Source organism: Dipodomys spectabilis, unplaced genomic scaffold, assembly GCF_019054845.1.
Source record: "Dipodomys spectabilis isolate Male_0828 unplaced genomic scaffold, ASM1905484v1 ptg000018l, whole genome shotgun sequence".
NCBI lineage: Eukaryota > Metazoa > Chordata > Mammalia > Rodentia > Heteromyidae > Dipodomys > Dipodomys spectabilis.
Window position 1 is genome coordinate 8,308,323 of NW_024870695.1, and position 20,522 is coordinate 8,328,844.

General features: G+C 41.7%; 1 protein-coding gene across 4 annotated transcripts in view; it reads right to left on the reverse strand.

The window, feature by feature from the left end:
- Nucleotides 1-20,522, reverse strand: part of Brca1 (BRCA1 DNA repair associated) — an 81,737-nt gene that overhangs the window by 24,580 nt on the left and 36,635 nt on the right. For 3 of the 4 annotated variants that reach the window (XM_042674021.1, XM_042674019.1, XM_042674022.1), the window contains exons 12-15: nt 15,465-15,621; nt 6,754-6,880; nt 3,301-3,488; nt 647-918 (exon numbers count right to left, since the gene is read on the reverse strand). In XM_042674021.1, the coding sequence (XP_042529955.1) occupies nt 647-918; nt 3,301-3,488; nt 6,754-6,880; nt 15,465-15,621 (744 nt within the window). The remainder of the gene's footprint in view (nt 1-646; nt 919-3,300; nt 3,489-6,753; nt 6,881-15,464; nt 15,622-20,522) is intronic. The other variant, XM_042674020.1, reaches the window with a different exon arrangement.

Consider the following 20,522-nt stretch of genomic DNA (forward strand, 5'->3'; position numbering starts at 1 on the left):
GGCTTGAACTCTGTGCCTAAGCACTATCCCTGAGCTTCTTTTGCTCAAAGCTAGTGCTCTACCACTTGAGACAGCCCTACTTGCTTTTTTAGATAAAAAAGAAAATTCTGATGCTAACTGAAAAGCTTTAGATCATATTCCCAAGTAAACCTTTTTTTGTTACTATTTACTAATTGTTTTCATAATTAAATATATTTTAGGAATTTATATATATATTTATATATATTTTATTTTTTTGTCAGTTGAGGGGCTTGAACCCTGGGCCTGGGTGCTGTCCCTCAGCTCTTTAGCTCAAGGCTATCACTCTACCACTTGAGCCACAGCGCCACTTCCGGCTTTCCAGCCGTTTACTGGAGATGAGCCTCACAGACTTTCCTGCCTGGGCTGATTTTGAACCTCGATCCTCAGATCTCAGCCTTCTGAGTAGCTAGGTGGCATGAGCCACCAGCACCAGGCAAGAATTTGTATTTTTGCTTTACCTAGATGCAATTTTTCAGAAATGAGGGATGGAAATTAAATTACAAAGACTTCTTCTGATTTCCTTGATTTCTTCCCACAGGTTATTTGTTGCTGGACTCTGCATAAAACAGTTTGTGGTATGTTGTCCTGTCACAGTGACTACAGAAATATACCTAGATATACTTACAAATTCTTTTTGGATCAAGCCTGATACCACCATAGACATTCTTTTGTTGACCTTTGCTGTTGAAGTTTTCAATTCTGGTTTGTCTCTCTTCTCTCTCTCTTCCCTTGCTTTGTCCCCATGAGCAGCGGCTGGACTGCTGGCAGACTGGGCAACTTGAAATTGGGATGATAAACTGCAGACATGAGCTGGCTCTAGAGTGCTGTCTTTAGGGGGTTCAGATTTAGGCTCATTGTAGAAGAGGCAGTTTCCAGACTGCAGATCAGGGGTTCTCTCTGAAAAGGATAAATGTTTAATTTAATTTATATAACAATGAATTTGAATTAGGAGGTTCCAGTCTCTGATAAGAATGAAATAGACCTGATGAGGTTAAGAGGGTCCACTGCTGTGGAAGTACAGTGGCTTAACTTTTCTGAAGGCCAATACATGTGTTGACACTTTTACTTAGCAGTTTTAATTTTAGAAATGAATCCTGAGGGGGCTGGGAAAGTGGCTCAGTGGTAGAGTGCTTGCCTTGTATGCATGAGACCCTGGGTTCGATTCCTCAGCACCACATAAGCCGAAAAAGCTGCAAGTGGCGCTGTGGCTCATATGGTAGAGTGCTAGCCTTGAGCTGAAGAGCCCAGGCCCAGAGTTCAGGCCCCATGACTGACAAAAAAGAAGAAAAAGAAATAAAGAAATGCATCCTGAGGAAATAGAAGGTGTATGCAAAGGTAGTCATTGGATATTTCCTTCCTACTATTTATAACACAATTTTAGAAATGATCTAAATATCCAACATGACATTAAATGATACATTTAATTGAGTAGTTTTTCACTCCTTACAGTGAGCAGTAAAATAAATATTTTAAGATGACAGCTAAGAAATATTTAACATGGACTAAAGCAATCCTATTGCTTCTGCTTCCCGAGTAGCTGGGACTATAGATGTGTACCACTATGCCCAGATTGATTCTGTATTCTAAAAATAAGCAAAATGACTGAAGAAATAGCAATATCTTATTGTTAACTGGCAGGAACATAGGCAATTTTAAAGATTCTTATTTTGTATTTTCTATATTATACGATTCTTTTTGGCAATAGTCATATAGAACTTTCATAAGGAATGGAAAAAAGGCTGAAAACTATGACAGATACTTTTATTTTTCTATGACACCTTTGAAACAGCTCAGAAAATGTCATTCTATCAAGGGTGGAGCTGAGTAAAAGGAAAAAGATTCCTAAAATGAACTAATGAACATGACCAAATACCACATTTGATGCCAAATAGAGCCTTTTATGATAATGTATATTGAGTATTAATTAATTTTTTTTTACTGATTAAAACTTTGATTTACATGCCATAAAATATATTAATCATTACAAGTGATTTACAAGGCATAAAACAGTCATTTATATTCATTAATTCATAGAAAAAAAGAGCTTGCTTTGGTATTTGACTCATTATTCAATAAAGGACAGACCTAAAACTATTCTAGGGCCTTAGAATGCTTATCTAACAGTTGAAGTAAAATATTTATTTTATTTTTCTGAGGTACTGAGGATTGAATTCAGGGTCTTATGCTTCCTCAGTTCAAGTATAGCACTTCAACTACCCCCTGGCCCAGATTTTTTTTTCTTGATATTTTGGAGACAGAGTCTCAAGGACTTTTCTGCCTGGGCTGGCCTCAAAGGGAGATCCTCCAAGCCAGGCGCTGTAATAATCAGGAGGCTGAGATCTGAGGATCATGGTTCAAAGCCAGCTTGGGCAGTTAAGTCCATGAGACTCATCTCTAATTAACCACCAGAAAACCAGAAGTGGCACTGTGGCTCAAGTGGTAGAGCATTTGCCTTGAGCCAAAGAGCTGAGGGACAGTGCCCAGGACCAGAATTCAAACCCCACAAAGGACCAAAAAAACAAAACAAAACAAAACAAAAAGGGAAATCCTCCAAGGAGCCCAGGTGGCATGAGCCACCAACACTTGACTTCAAAGTAAAATATTCAGAGCATACTAAGAGTGAAACCAATAGGTAGATTAACAGCTGCAATAATTTTCAAGTAAATTTGGATTAAAAGTCAAGTTATTTTTTAAATGGGCTTATATATAACAGAAGCATAAATGATAAACCTGTACACCGGAAAGTTGACTAACTAGAGTCTATTTTTTTGTTTTAGTCACTTGTGGGGCTTGAACTCAGGGTTTGAGCACTGTCCCTGAGCTTCTTTTTGCTCAAGTGGTAGCACTCTACCACTTGAGCCACAGTGCTACTTCCAGCTTTTTCTGTTTTGTGGTACCAAGGAATCGAACCTAAGGCTTCATGCATGGTAGGCAAGCACTCTATCCCAACCCCAGCACTCTATACCAATCCCAGCATATCTTTTATTTATTTATTTATTGCCGGTTGTGGACCTGAACTCTGGGCCTAGGCGCTGTCTCTTGGCTTTTCAGCTCAAGGCTAGCGCTCTACCTCTTGAGCCACAGCTCCACTTCCGGCTTTTTTCTTTTTGCTTATGTGGTGCTGAGGAATCGAACCCAGAGCCTCGAGCATGCAAGGCAAGCGCTCTACCACTGAGCCACCTTCCCAGCCCAAATGTTCGTCCCAGCATATCTTTTATATAGGACTCAGAGTAAAGAAAAAGTGTCTTACTTCCAATTACAGGAGATAAAATGTATTACCTAGGTCCTGCTTTGGCAAATAAGACTGCTCCATTAAGTCAGGTGGCTGAGACTTCTCCAGCTGTTCCTCCTCCAGATCAATCACCACAAGCTCCCTTTGAGATGGGAAGTTTCTATTCTGAAGCCTGGTAGACAGGTAGTGCACAGACCCACTACTATCTACCAACTGGGTCTTTGATGGGGAAGTCCTGAAAAGACAGATGAAAAGAGAAAACTATTACTACTAGTTCTAAAAGAACTAGTCAGAATCCCAGGGCAGACAAAGCATAAGTGAAAGAGCTCCCTGTCAGAGAAATGATGAACAAAGAAGAGCCCAGTGACAGCCTAGGCATCTGGATTCATGCAGCCAACCAATATATCATGGCTGACATATATCTCTCCTAGGGGCTGGTCTGAGGCAGTATATCTCCCAGATACTTAAAACCCTTGTCAGCAGTTTCTCCCCAAATATCCACTGCCACTCACCAAACCCTATGCACTATTGTACTTGAGCCTAAATGGAGGTGTCAGACTTCTTATAAAGATAGATGATGAATGTTGACATCTAAACACTTATTTTTTCCACCAGTTTGGGAAGAATCAGCTTATCATTAATTAGCCTTTTCACTGTCTGGGCCGTTTGAAAATAAAAGCCAACTATCAGGGGTGGGTAGAGAACCTATGCCAACTATTAGTGCTCAGCTGGGAGAGCACTTCCCAAAGCATGTGTGAGGCCTTGGGTTTGAACCCTAGCACTACAAGAAAAAAAATCCAAACTATTAAATATTGCTGGAAAGTAAATGTACTAAGTAATTCCTCTATTATTTAATTATTTTTATTTTTTTTTGCTGGTCATGGGGCTTGAACTCTGGGCCTGGGTGTTGTCCCTCAGCTCTTCAGCTCAAGGCTAGTGCTCTACCACTTGAGCCACAGCACCACTTCTGGTTTTCTGGTGATTTATTGGAGATTAAGAGTCTCTCGAACTTTCCTGCTTGGGCTGGCTTTGAACCGCAATCCTCAGATCTCAGCCTTCTGAGTTGCTAGGATTATAGGTGTGAGCCATTGGTGCCCAGTGCTTTTACATATTCTTAAACACCTGAAATACTAGAGGAATGGCTGGGCACCTGTGGCTCATGCCTGTAATCCTAGCTACTCAGGAGGCTGACATTTGATAATTGTAGTTCAAAGCCAGCCTGGGCAGAAAAGTCCATGATACTCTTTTTTTTTTTTGTCGGTCGTGGGGCTTGAACTCTGGGCCTGGGCGCTGTCTCTCAGCTCTTCAGCTCAAGGTGAGCGCTCTACTACTTGAGCTACAGCGCCACTTCCGGTTTTCTGGTGGTTTATTGGAGATAGGAGTCTCATGGTCTCTCCTGCCTGGGCTGGCTTTGAACTGCAATTCTCAGATCTCAGCCTCCTGAGTAGCTAGGATTACAGGCGTGAGCCACCAGCGCCCGGCTTCCATGATACTCTTACCTCCAATAAGCCACCAGAAAACCAGAAGTGGCGCTATGGTTCAAGTGGTAGAACGCTAGCCTTGAGCTTAAGAGCTGAGGGACAGCGCCAATGCCTAGCGTTCAAGCGTCACGACCCATAAGAATAAACAAACAAAATAAACAAACAAAAAATAATAGCCAGCGCTGGTGGCTCTCACCTATAACACAAGGTGTTCAGGAGGCTGAGATCTTAGAATAACAGCTTGAAGCCAGCCCAAGCAGTTAAGTTTATGTGACTCTTATCTCCAGTAAACTACTCAAAATGCTGGAAGTAGAGCTCAAGTGGTAGAGCACTAGCCTTGAGCAAAAAAAGCTCAAGGATAGTACTTAGGCTCTTAGGTTCAAGCCTAGGACCTCCCTTCCTCCAAATGTGTAAAATAAAATAACTATCAATAGGCTTAAAGGGTCTCAGAGATGCATCATTAACTCAAAAATCATTACTTTTTGAAACAAGGTGATGGGATTATACACAGGTACCACCATGCCTGGCACAATTTTTGGGTGTTTATTATATGTTAGGTATTAAAGGAAGGCTCTATGGATTGAAGAAGAGCAAGTCCTAACTGTTACTCTCAAGTAGTCTAGTAGAGGGAACAAGTTTAGTGTGAATGTTTTAGGATTCAAGTTTACATTAGGTGCCTGTAGGATAAAGAAAAATAATTTGAAAGGCTCATTTAGCTTATTGATTAAACCATACCAATGACATCATTACCTCTAAACATGGCTTTAGTGCCAATGGAAGTCAGCTCTTTTTCCTCTTTACCACAACCACAATGCCACATAGAACTCTAGCCTCAAAAATAAATCCTTAGTTCCAGTGGCTCATGCTTGTATTCAAGCTACTAAGGAGGCTGAGATCTGAAGATCACAGTTCAAAGCCAGCTGGGGACAACACTTAAGCCCTGAGTTCAAGCCCCAGTATCAGCATAAACAAACAAATATATAAACAAATCCTTGCCAGGTACTGGTGGCTTACACCTGTAATTCTAGTTACTCAGGAGGCTGAGAACTGAGGATTATGATTCAAAGCCATCTCGGGCAGGAAAGTACATGAGACTCTTATGTCTACGTCACCCACCAAAAAGCTGGAACTGGAGCTATGGCTTAAGTGGTACATTAGCTTTGAGCTAGTTTTTTTTTGTTTTTGTTTTTTGATTCCTCAGTACTATATAAACAGAGAAGGCCAGAACTGGTTCGATTCCTCAGTACCTCATAAACAGAAAAGGCCAGAAGTGGCATTGTGGTTCAAGTGGTACAGTGCTAGCCTTGAGCAAAAGAAGCTCAGGGACAGTGTCCAGGCCCTGAGTCAAAGTCCCAGGACTGGCAATTAAAAAAAAAAAAAAAAAAGCTGGGTGCCAGTGGCTCACACCTGCAATCCTACCTATTCAGGAGATTGAGATCTGAGGATGGCTGGTCAAAGCCAGCCCAGGCAGGAAAGACCTCAAGACTCTCATCTCCAATAAACTACCAGAAAACCGGAAGTGGTGCTGTGGCTCAAGTGGTAGAGCTGAAGAGCTGAAGGACAGCGCCCAGGCCCAGAGTTCAAACCCACGCCCGGCAAAAAAACCCCTCAAAAACAGTGGCCAGGCCCTGAGTGCAGAACAAAAATAAAAGTAAGAAAAGAAAATATATTGTTACAAAGTTCTTGGAGGATGTTCTGAATATTTTTCTGGAATAAATCAGATAATCCTTTTCTAGAGGCAAACATTCCCATTAGGGCAAGGGTTGACTGGGGAAAGTCCATTAGCCTCCAGGCTTGCTTCAGTTGTAGTTCTCTTGTATTTTCTTGTGACCTTCAGAAAAGACAGGTCTAATTGCACATTTCTCATGTAGTAGCTTATTCCACATACAGGTCCAGAAAGCCTATACCCAATTAAATAAAGGAAGTGTTCTAGGAATTAGATGTCTCTGTATAAAATGGGGAGGGAAATTAGCTGGAGTTTAATGTTAGGAGATATTACCATCAACTTGATATTCTTACCTTTCCACTCCTAGTTCTTTATTTTTACTGGTGGAACTATCTGGAGATACTTGGAACTCATCAGCAGAAAAGGCTTTTCGAGTTTGGCTTACAGGATGTCCATTATTTTTCTCTGGAGTTAAAACTGCTTTAAAGGGAATGAGAAAACAAAGAAATCCACTTTACTTCTTTGTCCTAAGGGTGATAATTCAGGTGAGGATACTGATTTTTGTCTTTGCTTGTTTATTGAGACAAGGTCTCACATGCTCAGTCTGTTCTGGAACATGCTGTCTAGCATACATTGGCCTTGAACTTTTGATCCTCTTGCTTCAGCCTTAGAGTACAGGGATTTACATGAATCCAACAGCGCACTCAAGTTATTGATTTTAGAAGCAGCAATCTGTGACAATCAGATCGGTTCCTTTTTTTTTTTTGTCAGTTGTGGGGCTTGAACTCTGGGCGTGGGCGCTGTCCCTCAGCTCTTCAGCTCAAGGAGAGTGCTCTACCATTTGAGCTACAGTGCCACTTCCAGTTTTCTAGTGGTTTATTGGAAATAGGAGTCTCACAGTCTTTCCTGCCCGGGCTGGCTTTGAACCATGATCCTCAGATCTCAGCCTCCTGAATAGCTAGGATTATAGGCGTGAGCCACCGGCGCCTGGCAGATTGGTTCATTTTTTGTGTGCAGGTGCTGGTACTAGAGCATAAACTCAGGGTCTCACATTCTTGCTTGCCTTTTTCACTCAAGGTTAGTATTCTACCACTTGAGCCACACTTCCACTTCTAGCATTTTCTTTCTTACTTTTCTTTCTTTCTTTCTTGTTGTTTTTGTCAGTCATGGCTTGAACTCTGAAGTCTGGGTGCTGTCCCTGTGTTCTTTTTGATCAAGGCTAGCACTCTACCACTTTCAGCCACAGTGCTACTTCTGGTTTTCTGGTGGTTAAATGGAGACAAGAATCTCACAGAGTTTCCTGTCCATGCTAGCTTTGTACCATGATCCAGATCTTAGCCTCCTAAGTAGCTAAGATAACAGGCATGAGCCATTAGTGCCCTGCTAATTTTAGCTTTTTGATGGTTACAGGTAACAGTCTCACAGATTTGTTTAGCCTAGTTAGCTTTGAACAGCAATTCTCTGATCTCAGCCTCTTGAGTAGCTAAGATTATAAGTGTGAATAATTAGTTCCTGGCTCAAATTGGTTCTTAAATTAATCAGACAGAATTTCATATATACAAGTGACATAACAAATGCTAGCAGACAGAACTGACTAGAAAATAGTAACAATAAAAGGCTTCCTTTAGGTCAATAGAGTGAGACAGAGTGAAAAAATATCTATTTCTATATTTTAGCTTGGAATGATAGGAAAACAAAAAATATGTAATGCATTTTTATCTCAGCTGCCCAATGACCTCAGGGAATAGGCAAAGTCCTGGCAAGCACAAAGCACTTCCCTTCTCCCATCCCTGCTGCTTCTAGACTGTGAGATGGAAGTCTAAATTTTTACATATCGGGCCTGGGAAGGTGGCTCAGTGGTAGAGCGCTTGCCTTGCATGCATGAGGCCCTGGGTTCGATTCTTCAGCACCACATAAGCAAAAAGAAAAAGCCGGAAGTGGCGCTGTGGCTCAAGTGGTAGAGGGCTAGCCTTGAGCTGAAGAGCTGAGGGACAGCGCCCAGGCCCAGAGTTCAGGCCCCACGATCGGACCTCCCCCCCAAAAAAAGAACACCTTTCAAAGAATTAATGTTCAAAAAGTACAAGGAACTCAAGGCAAAGTTCTGGCATGTTAGAATGTTTTTGTTTTTTCAGTCTTAGGGCTTGAACTCAGGGCCTAGGCACTGTCCCTGACCTTTTACTCAAGGCTAGCGCCCTACCATTTGACCACAGTGCCTTTTCCAGCTTATGTGGTACTGAGGAATTAAAATCCAGGGCTTCATGTATGCTTGTCAAGCACTCTACCACTAACCCACATTCCCAGGGCCCGTTCCCCCCCCCCCCCCACTCCCCCCCCCTAATCAGTCACGGGGCTTGAACTTGAGGCTTGGGCTTGAACTTGAGGCTTGGGCACTGTCCCTAAGCTCTTTTACTCAAGACTAGAGCTCTACTACTTTCAGCCATACCACCACTTCCAGTTTTCTGGTCATTAAATAGAGATAAGATTCTCACGGACTTTCCTGTCCAGTCTGGCTTTGAACCATGATCCTCAGATAATAGAACATCTTTTTTTTTTTTTTTTTCTGGTTGTGGGGCCTGAACTTCTGGGGCCTGGGTGCTGTCCCTCAGCTCTTCAGCTCAAGGCTAGTGCTCTACCACTTGGGCCACAGCACCACTCCTGGCTTTTTTTCTGCTTATGTGGTACTGAGAAATTGAACCCATGGCCTCATGCATGCAAGGCAAGTACTCTACCATTGGGCCACCTTCCCAGCCCCTAGAACATCCTTTTGATTCATTAATTCTTCCAAATGTATGATTGTGTCACTGCTTTCTACAAAGTGGCCTGAAGGCAGAAATATTTAAATAGCAAAAACAAATAGTTAAAAACTATAAATGTGTTCTCCATTAAAAAGCTAATGATGAATGTAATTCAAACTTTTATTTTTTTTCTGCTCTGTCACTGACTCACCTTCTCAGCCCCATGAAACTCAAACTTTTATTAGAAAAGTTAAAATCCAGGGCTGGGAAGTGGTAGAGTGCTTGCCTTGCATGCATGAGGCCCTGGGTTCGATTCCTCAGCACCACATAAGCAGAAAAAGCTGGAAGTGGTGCTGTGGCTCAAGTGGTAGGGCACTAGCCTTGAGCTGAGGGACAGTGCCTAGGCCCAGAGTTCAGGTACCATGACTGGCAAAATAAATAAATAAATAAATAAATTTAAAAAATCCATAAATCGAGGCAGAAAATTTAAATAAAAGGTTCTATTAATTAGAGATTTTTTTTTTTAAAGACAGGGAGGACCTGGGGGAAAATAACCATTGATTTCCTGAGTTAATTTTCAAATGCATTATTTATAGTTCTTTTTGTGCTCATCTTTCTCAGACTTGTGTTTCCAAGAACACAGAGCTATGCCTGAAGCTACCAGTGCTTAGCGAAAGCAGCCTAGCCATGAATGGAGTTATCATTTTCACTTCCAAATACAGTGACAATGGATAAGGTGTAACATGCAGTTTCCGAAGAATCTTAGCAAGCAGCATTAACCACAGCAAAGCTTTTGTTTGTTGTTGTTTTTTTTGTCGGTCAAGATGCTTAAACTCTGGGCCCGAGCACTGTCCCTGAGCTCTTCAGCTCAAGGCAAGCACTCTACTATTTGAGCCACAGTGCCACTTCTGGTTTTCTGGTGGTTAGCTGGAGATAAGAGTCACAGACTTCCTTGTCCAAGCTGGCTTTGAATGGCGATTTGCCTTGGATCTCAGTTTCCTAAGTAGCTAGGATTACAGGCATGAGCCACCAGTGCCCAGCTCAAAGCTTGTTTTAAAAAGTAACACCAGGAATGTGGCTTAGTGGTAGAGTGCTTGCCTAGCATGCATGAAGCCCTGGGTTTGATTCCTCAGTACCACATAAACAGAAAAAGCTGGAAGTGGCGCTGTGGCTCAAGTGGTAGTGTGCTAATCTTGAGCAAAAGAAGCTCAGAGAAAGTGCCCAGGCCCTGAGTTCAAGCCCCAGGACTGGCAAAAAAAAAAGTGGCACCAGTGGCTCATGCCTGTAACCCTAGCTACTCAGGAGGCTGAGAACCAAGGATTGAGCTTGAAGCCAGCCCAACAGGAAAGTCCCTGAGAGCTTATCTCCAATAAACTTCCAAAAAGTGGGAAGCAGAGCTTTGACTCACTGGTAGAGCACTAGTCTTGAGCACAAAATCTTAGGAACAGTGCCCAAACCTGGAGATCAAGCCCCAGAACAGCACATGCATGTGTTCATGCACACGCGCGCGCGCACACACACACACACAAAATAGTAGGGGAGGCAGTTTAGCTTATGATACAGCTGAGCTAGTTGTAGCCTGTTTGAGGATCCAGGTTCAAGCCTCAGCAACACACACACACACACACACACACACACACACACACACACACACACACACACACACACACACACACACACACACACACACACACACACACACACACACACACACACTATTCTATCACAAGAACATTGGTCAAATAAATTCCTTATTACTACAGGCTCCAAGCATGAATAATGAGCTAACCTGAGTTAAGTTACTAATATATCAGAACTCAAAAAAAAAAAAAAAATCAGCTGGATGCTACTGGCTCATGCCTATACTAGCTACTCAGGAGGCTGAGATCTGAGAGGATCTCAGTTCAAACCTAGCCTGAGCAAGAGAGTCTGTGAGACTATCATCTCCAATTAATCACCAGAAAAACAGAATTGGTTCAAGTGGTAGATCACTAGCCTTGAGCAAGAGTTTAGGGACAGTGCCCAGGCTGAGTTCAGTCCCTATAACCAACAAAAAATAAAAATAAAAAACAAAATATCAAGGCTTTTCTGCTCAACTGGGGTATACTGGTATATGTTTATAGCCCTAGCACTGGGATGAGGAACTGAGGCAGGAGGAATGAAGGTTCATGGCCAGCCTAGGATATGTGGCAAGACTTTGCTTAGACTAGAGGTTTGAGTCAGAAGTAGATTGCTTGCCTAGCTAGCCCAAAGCACCGAATTCCAACTTCAGACACACACACAAAAGTCTTAACAGAACACATCCAAATTTCTTTTTCTCTCCTTTTCATTCTCCTGTTCATTTTCTGAACAGCAAACCCAATCCAGGCCTTCAGATATGATGATTTACCTGTAGGCTGGGTTAGCAGAATATAACACAGGGATATAGAGCTTAGCTCCAAAATAATACTAACATCTCCTGCAGGTCATTCTGTCTTCTAGATATGTCAACAAGTTATATTCTTCAAGGATATGGAATAAGCATCAGATCAAGCATTCAATAAATGTATTGACTACCTAATTTGTGCTAAGCATCGTGGAAGGTATTGGGAAGAATCAAGGAAAAGACATTGAGTTAGAAGCAAAGAAATACTAAAAAATGACAAATTACAAAATATAGAACCCATAATGAAATGGACTGGAGATTTTTAGCAAGTGCTTACAAGAACAAACATATCTGCAGGATAGAAAAGCTCAAACATGTCAGAAAAATCACTTGTACTGTAATGGGCCATGATCTCACAAAAGCTAGTATTTGCTTATTGAATGACAAACATAGTAGTACCTGATATGAAATAGCTTAATCTATAAAAACATACATAATCTACAATGAGTAAATATACACATTTGCACCCAAATATTTTGCAGGCTTAGGAATGATCCTTAGACAAACAGTAGGAAGATCTATGCTGAAGAGCAGGACACTAATATAAAGACTTTAATTAGGAGATTTTTATTACCTTTAGGAATACTAGATCCAGGCTAAAAGCAAAGTATAATTATAAAGCCCTAAGTTCAAACTCCAGTACCTCCAAAACAAACAAACAAATAAATAAAAATTTAAAAAAATAAATTAAGGGCTGGGAAGGTGGCTCAGTGGTAGAGCACTTGCCTTGCATGCTCGAGGCCCTGGGTTCGATTCCTCAGCACCACATGAGCAAAAAGAGAAAAGCCGGAAGTGGCGCTGTGGCTCAAGTGGTAGAGCGCTAGCCTTGAGCTGAAGAGCTGAGGGACAGCGCCCAGGCCCAGAGTTCAGGCCCCACGACTGGACCCCCCCCCCCCCCGCAAAAAAAAAAAAATAAATAAATTAAGCCAGGTGCTGGTGGTGGCTCATGCCTGTAATCCTAGCTACTTAGAGGCTGAGATCTGAGGATTGAGGTTCAAAGCCAGCCTGGGCAGTCAAGTCCATGAGACTCTTATCTCTAATAAACCACCAGAAAAACTGGAAGTGGTTCTGTGGCTCAAGTGGTAGAGCACTAGCCTTGAGCTGAAGAGCTCAGGCCCAGAGTTCAAACCCCACAACTGACAAAAAATAAAATAAAAAATAAAAATTAATTAATTAAAAAAATGCAAGATTCAGTTAGGCATAGTGGTTCAATCCTGTAATCTCAGCTATTCAGGAAATGGAGATTATGTTTTGAGGACAATGTGGTGGAAATTTTAGTGAGTCGTTTCCATAACAATCAATAACTCAGACACGATGGTACACATCTATAGTTCTAGCTATGTGGGAGGCCATAAACAGAGGATAAAGGTCTGAGGCCTACCTCAGATCTCAGCCTCCTGAACAGCTAGGATTGTAGGCATGAGCCACAGACACCCAGCCTAATGTTGATTTCTTACCTTGATAAAAGTATCATGGTAATCTAAGATATCAGGGAGAAACAAACTGGGCATGGGAGTATGTGGGAACATCCTGTACTATCACTGCACTTTTTCTGTAAACCTAAAATTATTCCAAAATGAGAAGTCTACTAAAAAAATATGTCATCTGTAAACCAGGTGCTGTGGCTCATACCTTTAATCAGGAGGCTGAGTCTGAGGATTAAGATTTGAAGCCAGTGCAGGAAGAAAAGTCTGTGAGACTCTTATTCCCATAAAAAGGTGGAAGTGGAGATGTGGCTCAAATGGTAGAGCACACAATGATCAAAAAAGCCAAAAAAGGCCTAGTACTGGTGGCTCATGCCTGTAATCCTAGCTACTCAGGAGGTTGAGCTCTGAGAATTGCGATTCAAAGCAGCCTGGGCAAGAAAGTTCCTAAGACTCTTCTCTCCAATCAACCACTAAAAAAACAGAAGTGGAGCTGTGGCTCAAAGTGGTAGAGTGCTAGCCTTGAGCAAAAAGCAAAAAGTAAGTGTGAGGCTCAGTTCAAGCCTTAGTACCAGGAAAGAAAGGAAGTCATGGGGATAGCAGGAGGTAAATAATACCTTTTTCTTAGAATTAAGAAATTCACTGGCATGTCAATTAAGACTCACATTAAGGTAAGGAAAAAAAAAAGCTCAAAATATGAGTTGGTATTAAATTGATGTTCAAAATATTTCAGAAATGAAACTACAAAGCAACATTTGTTTGTTTTACAAAGAAACATTTTAATCTATAAATCTTTAGGGAAAAAAAATCAACATACAATGTACGCCAAAGATGAGCTAGATTTAGACAGCTATTCAGAGCCAGACAGTACATTTCATATCTTGTGTGTTAGCACTGAAAGTCCAGTCTGTTTTAGGAATTAAGACTGTAAAAGCACCCCAAAGAGAGCTGTACTGTGGACAGGCATCTTCATTAGTCTCCAGATGAACTAAATGAAGATGCAGTTACAAAGAAAGCATTTAAACAAATACATTTTGACATACTGCCATAGCAACAGAGTCCTTAGCTTTTCATGCATGAGTTACTGTTTTTCTACACATAAAAATATTTCAAGGCACCTGTGGGGACCAAGACCACAGTTCTAGATAATAAACAGATCAAAGTTCCTACAAAGACTCAAAGGTAGGACTTGGAGCTCCTAGTGGACAGTGGAAGGAAGTGCTGAAGAAGGAACTTTAACCCTAAGATAGTCAGGTAGGGCTCACTGAAAGGGTTGTGAGGAGCACTTTGCCTGTTTCTAAGCACCCAGCTCCCCCTGGGAGGTCCCCTACCTGGTATGCTATTTCTCTAACTGAAAACTCAAAAGTGCAGTTGTTGAAGTAGAAGATATCTTTCTATAAATCCAAAAGTAGGTCAATTTCATCTTTGTGGTAGACCACTAGTGCTATAAGGAATATGTATGTCCTACTGTTTAATTTTCTAATGGCTTTGTGAACCTACTAGATTCTATGTCTACTATTAATATCCCCTGTTACACCCAGTGTCTTATGTTGTCTGTCTCTCCTATGAGCTCCACACAGCATCTCTGCCTTATAGGTGCTTTGGCAGTGATAGGAAGGTCTTGAGGTCCTGTGAATGGTACATGAGTTATAACCAGGCACTAAGTCTCTCAAATTATCCATGGGGTGACTCAGTAAATATGTACTGAGCAAAGATCAGAAAATGTTGGATCTAATCTGGAGGCCTAGTTGCTCATGCTTGTAATCCTATCTACTTGGGAGGCTAAGAATGGGAAGTTCAGAGTTCAGATGCTAGCCAGCAGAAAGGTACTATGAGACTCCTTTTCAACCTATGGCTAGGTGCAATGGCCTGCTCCTGCCACTCAAAGATGGGTGAGAGGCTGACAATGGGAGAATTTTAGTGTTAGGCTAGACAGGCAGGATGGTCCTTGAGGCTGTCTCCACAGAGAGAAGGTAGACTTCCTAGAAATGCCTGGGAAATCTAAAAGTATACAGATCTTGGGTCAGGAGCATGCCCTGGCAGCAAGCAGGACCCTATCCCAAAACTAGTGTACAAGGTTAGAGGAATAGTTACCACCTAGCAAGAGGGGGCTAGAGTTCAAATCTCGGTACTTCAAGTCGGAACTAGGTCCTTGTTCTTCAGAAGAAGTAAACAATTAAGGAGAGGAAGAATTGTGTTTTGTTTTGTGGTCTTGGGCTTTGAACTCAGGTCCTGGGTTCTGTCCCTGAGCTTCCCTGTGCTCAAGACTCTATCTACCACTTGAGCCATGTCAACACTTCTGGCTTTTTCTGAGTACTTTACTGGAGATAAGAGTATCCCAGACTTCCCTGCCTGGGCTGGCTTTGAACTGCGATCCTCAGCTCTCAGTCTCCTGAGTAGCTAGGATTATAGGTGTGAGCCTCTGGTGCCCAATGAAAGAATTGTTTTTAAGATGTTGGCATCTGGCCAATATTACAAACCTTTTCCTGATACGTTTTGTTCTGGTCCACAATAGTTAGCTAGGAGGGAAGTGGAGCTGGCGGGAAATTGCTGGCTCTTGTGCTGCTGTAGCACAGCTTCTAGATGGGCCATTTCCTGCTGGATCTTTTTCAGGTTATCTTTCATAATATGCTTCTGCTGCAAAAACAAGAAAGAACACCAAGGAAGTTATATGCTTTGAGAAACTTGCCATATAGTGAAAATAGGTTATACCAATTAATTTTAACATGGGAAATAAAATCATCTAGTATGGAATTATGAGTTCTGGTTGAATTTCCTTTTTCCAACCATATTCATACAATTAACAGCTGTAAATTATTTCAAAATGATGCTGTGGGAGAAGGGAATACTCTATTCTCCCAAATAGACTTGCTTTATTATGATATTCTTTTGTAGTTGGTTATTTTCTTATAAAGATGGGGAAGAAAAACAAGATAAAGTACTTGCTAGGCATTGGTGGCAGACACCTGTAATCCCACTCCGGAGACTGAGATTTGAGGTTTGTGGTTTGAATCTAGCCAGGGAAGAAAAGTCTGTGAGACTCTTATCTCTAATTGACCAACAAAAGCTGAAAGTGAAGGTGTAGTGCAAGTGGAAGAGCACCAGCCTTGAGCAAAAAAGTTAAGAAGTTGAAAGCCAGGCGCCAGTGGCTCATGCCTGTAATCCTAGCTATTGAGGAGGCTGAGATCTGAGAATCTTGGTTCAAAGCCAGCCCAGGGCAGGAAAAGTACATGAGACTTTTTTTTTTGTCGGTTGCGGGTCTTGAACTCTGGGTCTGCGCGCTATCCCTGAGCTCTTCAGCTCAAGGCTAGTGCTCTACCACTTGAGCCACAGCATCACTTCCAGTTTTCTGGAGATAAGAGTCTCATGGACCGGGCTGGGAAGGTGGCTCAGTGGTAGAATGCTTGCTTTGCATGCATGAGGCCCTGGGTTTGATTCCTCAGCACCACATAAGCAAAAAGAAAAAAAAAAAGCCGGAAGTGGCGCTGTAGTTCAAGTGGTAGAGCGCTAGCCTTGAGCTAAAGAGCTGAGGGACAGCGCCTAGGCCCAGAGTTCAGGCCCACTATCTGACTCCCCCCCAAAAAAAGAGTCTCACAGACTTTCTTGCTCGGGTTGGCTTTGAACTGTGATTCTCAGATCTCAGCCTCCTGAGTATCTAGGATTATAGGCATGAGCCACCGGCACCTGGCTTCCATGAGACTCTTATCTCCAACTAACCAACAGAAAACCAGAAGTGGCGCTGTGGCTCAAGCGCTTGCCTTGAACTGAAGAGCATAGGGACAGCACCTAGGCACAGAGTTTGAGCCCTATAACATACAAAAAAAAAGAAAAAGAAAAAGAAGTTGAGGCCCTTTCTTCAAGCTCTAGTACTAGCAAAACAAAACACAACAGAATGAACAAACACAATTACCATCTGTTTACTCAGTCAAGTGTCAAAGATTTGATATTGTAGGACTCACAAGACATTTAGTTTAATCCATTGAAAATACATGATTATTCAATTAGTTAGTCCTGTGGCTTGAAGTCATGGCCTAGGCACTGTCCCTGAGCTTTTGGATCAAAGCTGGTAATCTACCACTTGAGCTACAGCTCCACTTTTGGCTCTTTGGTAGCTAACTGGAGATACGAATTTTACAGTTTCCTGCCGGAGGTGGCTTCAAACTGTGATCCTTAGATCTCAGACTCTTGAGTAGTTAGGATTACATGCAAGAGCCACTGGCACCTGGCTGATTATTCATTTTTGAGATGGAGTTTCACCTCTCTGGCTTAAGTAATACGCCTACCTCAGCCTCCTGAGCAGCAGAAATGTGTGTGTGTGTGGGTGCCAGTACTGGGGCATGGGACTGGGTACTCATTGTCCTGTAACTATTTTGTTCAAGGCTGGAGCTCTACCACTTGAGCCACAGCTCTATTCATATCTTATTTTTTTGTGCCATTCCTGGCACTTGAACTCAGGGCCTGAGCACTGTCCTTGAACCTCTTTTGCTCACAGTTTCATTCCCAGAGTTTTAGTGGTTAATTGGAGATAAGAAATTCATGGACTTTACTGCCCAAGCTGGCTCTGAACTGTGATTTCCAAATTTCAGCCTCCTGAATAGCTAAGATTGCTGGCGTGATGCCCATGTAATTGTAACCCCTCTGTATGGTATTTTCACAATTACAAACAAATAATAAAAAAGATTGCTGGCGTGAGCCACTGGTGCCCAGTGACTTCCAGCTTTTTGATGGTTAACTGGAGATAAGAATTTCTGGGACTTTCCTGCCCAGGCTGGTTTCAAACCATGATCCTTGAGTCTCAGCCTCCTGAGTAGGATTACAGGCATGAGCCACCAATGCCTGGTAAAATATGTTATTTTTAAACCAATGAAATGTTAAAATTTTCTAAACAAAAGAACCCAACAAAACAAAACCTATAGCCAGATACCAGTGGTTTACACCTATAATCCTACCCACTTTGAAGGCTGAAATCTGAGGATTGAGGCTTGAAGCCAGCCCTGGTAAGAAAAGTCCATGAGACCTTCATCTCCAATTAACCAAGAAGCTGAGTGTGGCTCAACTGGCAATAGAGTGCTAGCCTTTAGCCAAAAAGCTCAAGACATTACCCAGGCTCTCAGTTCAATACTTACAACTTGCATGCATGTATGTGTGCATGCGCATGCACGTGCACGCACACACACAGAAGAAAAAAAGAAAAGAGAAAGCCTGGAGACAGTTACTGTTTCCAATTTCAAGATAATGGGTTCTTTTTGCTTATAGGACTCCTGTGGTTTATCACTCCGTTTCAAGAAGCAATATAGTAAGACCAACATATTTGGTAAGCAAACAATTTAGGTACATAGTAAGTTTTTCAAAATACTCATTTTTTTTTTTTTTTTTGCCACTTTTAGAAGGAATATTGATGTTTCTCTGCAAGCTGGGGCTGGGAGAAAGAAAGGAAACAGACTGTTTTGTCCTCTGTTTTTCTTCTTCTGGTCTTTGAATATGACTTTGCCCTCTACTAAAAAACAAGCCATTCTCTTGTTCCTGCTCCACTAGCTTTATAGTTTTCAGGAGGTTCTTTTTTTTAAATCACCAGAAAATATATTTCCAGTTTCACAAAGGTTTTTACTGCTACATGGAGACTGCTCTGCTGCCAATGTCTGCAGCAACGCCATTGCCACCACGTGGTACGCGTGAGTACTTACATCACTGATCAAACTGAAGCCAAGGCCCAGCCTCACTAAGACAGGAATGAAATCACCCACAGACATCTGGCCAATGCTTTAGCAGCTAAATTCGTTCTGCTACCATTATTCTATCTAACCTCTATGTGGCTATTAAATAGACCAGCAAATAAAAAAAAAAGAGTAGTGAGAGAATTAGTTAGATAACTTTTCCTTTAGGTTTTCCAATTGGAAATACTTCATAGCGTAGATAAATTCTCTTATAGGCAATTGGCTGAATACAAGTTAGGGAGAACAAAAGCAAGCAAGTCTTAATTCTAGTCGTGAAATGTCTCTTTGAGCTCTACTTTTTTTATCGCCATAGTGCTACTCTGATGTGTACTGCTAACACAGCCGCACTGATGCACAAGTTTCCTGAAAGCCATGTTTTTTCATAGGTTAATGCTTTCTGAACATTACAAAATTGTTATTACTACTGCCCTCAAGACAAAATCCAAATTCCTAAGCATGCAAAGAGGCCCTTCATACCCTGATCTTCTCCTCAGCATTCCCTACCTGCCCCCTTTTCCAGTGACACACAAAAAAACTTTGTTTCTTGGGTATGCCATGCCTCTGAGTTTTCACCTTATTTGCTTCTCTTTTCTCATTTGGAAAAATTCTTGTTAACTCCAAAAGTATCCTTTGGAAGTCTCTATATGTAACTTATCTATCAGGAACAGAGAATTCCTGATTATTTGGATCATACTGTGAATCCATTAGTACATATTCAAACTGATGTGTAACTTCCTTGATGAGAGGAATCTTCTCCTGACCATTTTAAATACATATATTTTGATTTCTTTATCTAGAGAAATGTATCTATGTGTGCAAGTATATGTCTCACTATATAACCCAGGTTGGCCTTAAACTCAGATCCTCCTGCTTCAGCCTCCTGTGCTGGGATTTTAGAAGGCTGGCAAAACCACACCAGACTTCTTGTCACTTTTGTCTTTCCAATGCCTACTCAGTATTCATTAGTGCAGAAATCAATGAATGAATAGAATTAAGCAGTCATTGGTTTAAAAAGTTATTAACACTAGCAAATTAGGCATTCTCTATCCTCTGTATACTTTTTAGTTCTGTGTAAACAGAGAGGAAAGATCCCACTTCTATCATTTTTGTTGTGTATGCTACTTCTGATTTTAAGTTACTTTGTTTTCAGTGATTCTTAATAAAACACTCTGCAAAATGAATCCTGAACAAACAGACATGGATCTCTGGGAATAAGATCAGGGATATTAAAAAAACAAAGAAGCAGTTTATTGAATGTCAAACATAATACAATATGGTGAAGGCAGATGGAATTTTAAAACTTGGAGGGAGGAAGGGTGAACACATGCAATCATGCTATTCAGTATATACAATGTGGGAAATGACCTATGTAACTCATGGGCAGGGATGGGAGGGGGAATCTGGGGCAAAGTAAGGGGAAGAAGTAACATTGTCCAAAACAAGAAATGTACTCATTGTCTGACTTAGAAAACGATAGCCCCGGGAAGGTGGCTCAGTGGTAGAGTGCATGCCTTGCATGCATGAGGCCCTGGGTTCGATTCCTCAGCACCACATAAGCAGAAAAAAAAAAGCTGGAAGTGGTGCTATGGCTCAAGTGGTAGTGCGCTAGCCTTGAGCTGAAGAGCTGAGGGACAGCGCCCAGGCCCAGAGTTCAGGCCCCACGACCGGACCACCCCCCAAAAAACAACATAAAACGATAGCCCCTTTGTATAATACATTAATACTACTACTAATAAAATTATTTAAAAAACAAAACACTGGAGGGTGGGAAGTGTGGCTTAGTGGTAAAGTACTAGCCTAGCATGCACGAAGCCCTGGGTTCGA